Here is a 6,000-nt window from a genome sequence, read left to right as displayed (position 1 = left end):
TTGCAAATGGGAGAATTTCATTCTTTTTTATGGCAGAGTAGTATTCCATGGTGTATATGTACCACAGTTTCCTTATCCAATCATCTGTTGGTGGACATTTATATTGGTTCCATGTCTTGGCTACTGTGAACAGAGCTGTGATGAACATGGGAGTGCATGTACCCCTTCGACATGATGATTTCCATTCCTCTGGGTCTATACCCAGAAGTGAGATTGCTGGATCATATGGAAGATCTCTCTGTAGTTGTTTGAGAAACCTCCATACTGTTTTCCACAGTGGTTGTACTAATTCACAGTCCCACCAACAGTGGAGGAGCGTTCCCTTCTCACCACATCTTTGTCAGCATTTGTTATTCACCGTCTTTTGGATCATAGCCAGTCCAACTGGGGTGAGGTGGTATCTCAATGTAGTTTTAATTTGCATTTCTCTGATGACTAGTGATGTTGAGCACTTTTTCATGTACCTGTTGGCCATTTGTATGTCTTCCTTTGAAAAATGTCTATCAGCTCCTTTGCCAATTTTTTAATTGGGTTATTTGTTTTTTACTGTTTAACTGCTTGAGTTCCTTGTATATTCTGGATATTAATCCCTTGTCGGATGTATAGTTAGCAAAAATTTTCTCCCACTCTGTAGGTTGTCTTCACGTTTTAGTTTGATACAATCCCATTTGTTTATTTTTACTTTTATTGTTTGTCCTTTTGGGCTTATGCACCTTTTGGCAGAGGAGCTTAGTTTGGGGGCTGCTATAATCTGAATGTTTGTGTCCCCCCAAATTCATATATTGAAATCCTCACCCCCAAAATGATGGTATTAAGAAAAGGGGCCTTTGGGAGGTGATTAGGTGGGGAAGGTGGAGCCCTCATGAATGGGATTAGTGCCCTTGTAAAAAGAGGACCTAGGGAGCTTGTTTGTCTGTCCACCGCGTGAGGGAACAGTAAAAAGATGCCATCTGTGACCAGAGAGACAGCCCTCACCAGATACCTTGTCTGCCCTGATCTTGGGCTTCCATCCTCCAGCACTGTGAGAAATGCATTTCCTTGTTTATAAGCCACCCCATCTGTGGCATTCTGTCATAGCAGCCCAGGTAGACTAAGACCGATGGAGGTGCGGGCTCATCAGCCCCTTTGAGAATGTGAGGAGAGCCACAGACCTCTCCCTAGAAAGATGTTTATGTATTCGGGGTTTTTTGTACACAAATTCAGAAGAGTGTAGGAACCCCCAGTGGAGGTCCCCTAGAGGTCCTCACATACCAGGTTAAGTCTTCTACCCTTATTCAAACTCCCTGTTTTGCTAATGTGGACATTGAGGCCCAGAAAGATTAGGTGACTCACCCAAGGTCGCCCAGCTAATTAGAGCAGAGTCAGGTCTCCAGGAAATCAGGCCAGCAACTGCCCCACACAGGGAGGAGCCCAGGAGGCGCCAGTCACTGGTGTCTGAACCAGAGCTCACCTGTGGCAGACGCCATGGCTCAGCCCCTGCAGGGAGCACAGAGAAGGAAGAGGGACATCCAGGCTGGGCCTCCAGGTGCTCTGCCTCTGAGGAATGACAATCCCAGAGCCTCTCCCCCTTGCCTCTCTGTCCACAACAGCCAACCTCGCCTGTGGCCAGCCAGACTGGCTCAGCCCTCTCTGAGCAGCAGCCACACCCCACTCAGCACACAGGACGCTCCACTTAAGGAAAGCTGGGGAACCGCGTCTCCTCACTAGAACTCCTGCTGCTGCCCACATCCCCACCCCTGCAGTGTAGGCAGGAGATCTGGATCTGTGAGCAGCAAACTCTACACCTGGGAGGAGAGCCAGGATTTAATAGAGCTCAGGCTCTGAAGTCAAGCCCAGACTCAAATCTTGGCTCAGCCACTTTGCAGACAGAACAGATGTTTGGCGAAGCGTTTAGCCTTTCCAAGCCTCAGTTTCCTCATCTGTACAATCAGGATCATGATAGTACCTCTTCATAGGACTGGTGTCAGAACTAAATGAGATAATTCATGTGAAGTGTTTAACACTGTGCTGGCAGTACATTTCAGCTGTTTTACCACACTGCCCAGAGGTCCCCAGGATATTAAGACCTTCAGGTTCCCAAATCCAGCTATTTATTGTCACCCTAAATAATGGATAGGAAGGAATCCATCTTCTACACTTCTAAGAATTTCCCAAAACATTCAGCGAGAGGCCTCCAGAAAAGCACTTGGAAGAATTCGCCATTGGCAGGTGCTGCCCATGGAGAGGCTGTGAGTTAGTCCTTTCTAGAGACTTTAAAGGCAAGTCATGACCTTCCTGGAATGGCTGAGTGGCGGTCCCGCCAGGAGGCAGGGGAGTGAACCACGTGAGCAGTCATGGCCGTCCACCTGCGTGCTCTTCTGACTGGACCTCAGCAGCTTCTGCTCAGTGGTCAGCAAAACACGGTGAGGCGTGGAGGGATGGTGACTCACCTGAGACACAGCAGAAACCATGGCTGGCAGCCTCAGTCACATCTGTGACAGGCCTGGAAGCCAGAACCAGAGTAACTGTCCTCTCCCCAAATGTTAAGGCTCAGCTGGTGGTATGCTGATAAACCAGTTCTTGGGAAGGGGAGGGGAGAGAGGGGAAAGGAAGAGGAGGGGAGGAGGAAGAACCCTGACTGTAGCTTGGCCAGTTTTCTTGGTGTAAATACTCGCAGCATGATGGATTTGCAGCTACCGCTGTGGCATCACTGGATGCAGAGCTGGAGAGAGATGGGCACGATGGGCTCTTCCAAGCTGGTACTAGATTTCCACCTCACTGACTGCACCCACACCCTGTCCCTGACACTGTCCCAGCTGAGTCCTTGTGAAGAGCAAAGCCTATGCCCTGGGCACCTTGCACTGAAGGGAGATTCTTCCTTCTGCTTCCTTCTGCTGAGTTGAAACCCGCTTCCCCAGAATCCCCTACCTGGTCCTCACTCCTTCCCTAAAGCCCCTGCAGTCAGTCTTCTCTCTCTCACCTGCTCAATCTGACTCCCTCACCCATGCCTCTGTGGCCAGGCTTTCAGAGCCTTGCCATCCTGACCCTCTCCTCTGGTGCCCCCAGCATTGTCCTGTACCTGTCAAAGCACAGCTTACAGAGCTGGCACCACCCTCCACATGGTGTGAGCGGTGCCGAGCAGAACTTCCATCAGCTGCTTGAATTGGCATGTCATGAGAGGATCTGTCTTTCGGTCTTTCTGCGTCTTTGTTCTAACTCCTTGACTAGTTTATAATATCCCAAGAGTGGGCCTCAGCCTTCTTTCTACCCCCGATGCCTGGCTAATATGTCTTGTGCTCACTCTGCAGTTCAATTACTGCTGGTGAGATTGACAGTGACCATTTTCAGGACCTGTTACTCCTCTGGTTCTGCAAAATGCCAGCCTTGGACCTACAGTACCATGCAAGCCAGGAGTGGCAGGCCCATGTAGGACAGCCACCAGCCTGCCCCTTCCCCAAGAGCTGAGCACAGCCAGTCCCTGAGCTGCTGTGGCTATTATCTTAACTACAACTGTACAAACTACAGAACTCATAAAATATAATTAGAACTACTCTAATCATAGAGTATTTTATTCTTGTCCTGACTTTTAGTACACCCCTGTTCTTTATAATGCTATATTATGTTGTTATTTCCATAACTAACTACCATTAATGGGGCACTTACAATGCGTCCAGCCTTGGCTCCGTATGTGTGGATGGGTCATAGTAACCATGTGGACGACCTCTCCTCACCTTCACCTCCCAGTATGTTACACACATTATGTCTCGTTCTCTTTACAGATTGAGGAAACTGAGGGTGGGTGCCTCAGACCGAGAGCCAAGAGGCAGTGGGAAGGCCACACTCTGTGTGAGAAGACCAGTGGTCTGAGCTTTCAGGGCTGGCTTCTGTTGGCCTCAGGAGCCAGGAGAGGACCTGGCCCCACCGTGCAAAGCTGTAAGCCAGGAGAGTTTAGGACTCCAGGCTCACAGGCCCCTCGATTTAAAGGATCCCCTTTCTCTTAGACCGGGCTCCACTGATGTGGCTCTGGCCAGAGAACTTTCCCCCAATGAACAAGACATGTAAATTCTCCTGCAGTTCACTGGGCCACTGGTATCCTTCAAATTGTTATAACCATTCTCTGTGGACTGGCCAGAGCTGGAACCTAGGTCACTGATGGTTTCAGATGAGCAAATAGGTCACAGAAGCATGCTGACCCCCACCTCCACATGCACTGGAAACCGTGTAAGCTTGACTGCTCCTGAATAAACCCAGGAGTGTTCGGTGTGGACCCAGGTCTTTTTTGGTCCTACTCATTCCTATTCCGAGAGGTATTAATAGCTCATAAGTGACCTAGGGAACAGGTTGGTGGGGGTAAGTGGCAAAAGTGAGGTGGTGAATAAATGCCATTTTCTCTAAAGGGAGATCGAAGTCTAAAGTTTTGGGTCTAGTCTGAGATTCCTTCCGTTCTCCATCTGTGATCAGTGAGTGCGTACACACACACACACATACTGTCACACCATTTCAGCTGCCTCGTCCTCTACTCTACCGGGCCTGTGAGGTCAGATTGCCCCAAATGGGGTCACCTCTGTGGGGCTCAGCTATTGCTGTGCAGTGTTTGCGCAGCCCCTGCAAGCCTATTAGCAATCAGCCTCCTGCGGGGCTGGCCTCGTGGTAAGTAAGCTTTCGCGTCCTTATTAAGTGATGGCTGGTGGTTGAGAAACTCTCCCTGGATCTGTGTGAGATTGATTCCTTAATCAGAGCTATCAGGCTCTCCTTTGCCCCCTCATTGCTGAAAGGTTAGCATTAAAGAGAAGAAAGGAGCTTTGATTTTTGTTGCTGGGCCTCCAGCTTAGGTCCAGGACTCTGAGGGAGGCAGAGGCTTGGTTTTACCCCAAGCTTTGTGTTCAAAGCCCAGCTCTGCCATTAGCTGCTGGGTGACTTTGGGCAAGTCGAGGAACCTCTCTGATCCTCCATGTCCTTCTCCATGGTCTCACGATGTTGTGGGGGTTAAAGAAGGATATGCACTCAGGAGTGTTCCTTCAACTGTAAAGCCCACGGTCTGTTAGTTGCTGATAATACCCTGTTGCAACCTGGTTGCCACGTTCTCTGACCCGCATTCATTCTAGTTTCTCAGGTTAAGGCCCCTTGTCCAGGGCTTCCAAGGGACTTCCATGGAGCTTTCTGGAATTCGTTGACTTCCCATAAGGCATCTTTAACAAAAATAGGGCAGATAGAATCTAAGACAGGATCCAAGTCAGGCCTGGCAGGCAGACGAAGCCTCCCCTGTGGCCTTTACCTTAACTCTGTCCCAGAGATATCCCCCCAGCGAGAGCTCCCCCTGCGGACCACTGAAGCCCTGCGCCCCAACTCCTCCACTCTCCCACCCCCCACCCCCACCTCCCTCCTCTGCCTGATGCCAAGCTGGAGAGAATGCACTGCAGCTTTCTTGTTTTCGAAGGCAAAGGAAACGCTGAACTCAGGCCTCCGTCTAGATCTATGGATAGCTAGATAAATAATTACTAAATAAATAAATAAGTGAAAATAAACAAAGAAAGCCTCCAATGAGCTTGAATTGCTACCGTGCTGAGAGGTAACTGGCAGATTCAATTTAATTATAAGATACAGAGTTGTAATGGGGTATGTGAGGTTCAAGGAGGATTTCAGTAATGGGAGGGCAGCGGGGTTCCTGCCTTTTCCGCGGGGTCTTCTCCTAACCTTCCACCTACTTTCCTTCCTCACAGTGTGGACTGGGGCAGGTGGGGGACGCGGGCAGCTGCCTGGGCTTTGCTCTGCCCTGGAGAACAAGGTCGCGCCGGCCCCCGGCGCTCTGCTTCTTGCTGGGCTCAGCTCCCAAGGTGGCTCAAGTGAGGATGTCCCAGAGGACAGTCCCAGCTCAGGGGATGGGGGGAGGGGCAGAGCAGGGGAGAAACTCACTCACCTGCTCCTTCCGCCCCAGTAAAGATGCGCCCCCCTGCAAGGCAAGGCTTGACCACTGGACTGTGACTGAGGCAGCTGTGACTGTGTCTTGGCTGGGGGCAAGGA

The 6,000-nt window shown here is 50.3% G+C and overlaps 1 protein-coding gene across 1 annotated transcript in view; it reads left to right on the top strand.

Moving 5' to 3' along the window:
• The first annotated feature begins 2,720 nt into the window (after window positions 1-2,720).
• Window positions 2,721-6,000, top strand: part of KIRREL3 (kirre like nephrin family adhesion molecule 3) — a 132,923-nt gene continuing 129,643 nt past the window's right edge. The window contains exons 1-3 of the mRNA XM_063094641.1: window positions 2,721-2,805; window positions 3,000-3,145; window positions 5,700-5,822. Of these exons, the coding sequence (XP_062950711.1) occupies window positions 2,721-2,805; window positions 3,000-3,145; window positions 5,700-5,822 (354 nt within the window). The remainder of the gene's footprint in view (window positions 2,806-2,999; window positions 3,146-5,699; window positions 5,823-6,000) is intronic.

This window comes from Cynocephalus volans, chromosome 4 (assembly GCF_027409185.1).
Source record: "Cynocephalus volans isolate mCynVol1 chromosome 4, mCynVol1.pri, whole genome shotgun sequence".
Classification (NCBI taxonomy): Eukaryota; Metazoa; Chordata; class Mammalia; order Dermoptera; family Cynocephalidae; genus Cynocephalus; species Cynocephalus volans.
Note: the sequence above shows the minus strand (reverse complement) of the source record. Positions and strands in the feature narration are given on the sequence as shown.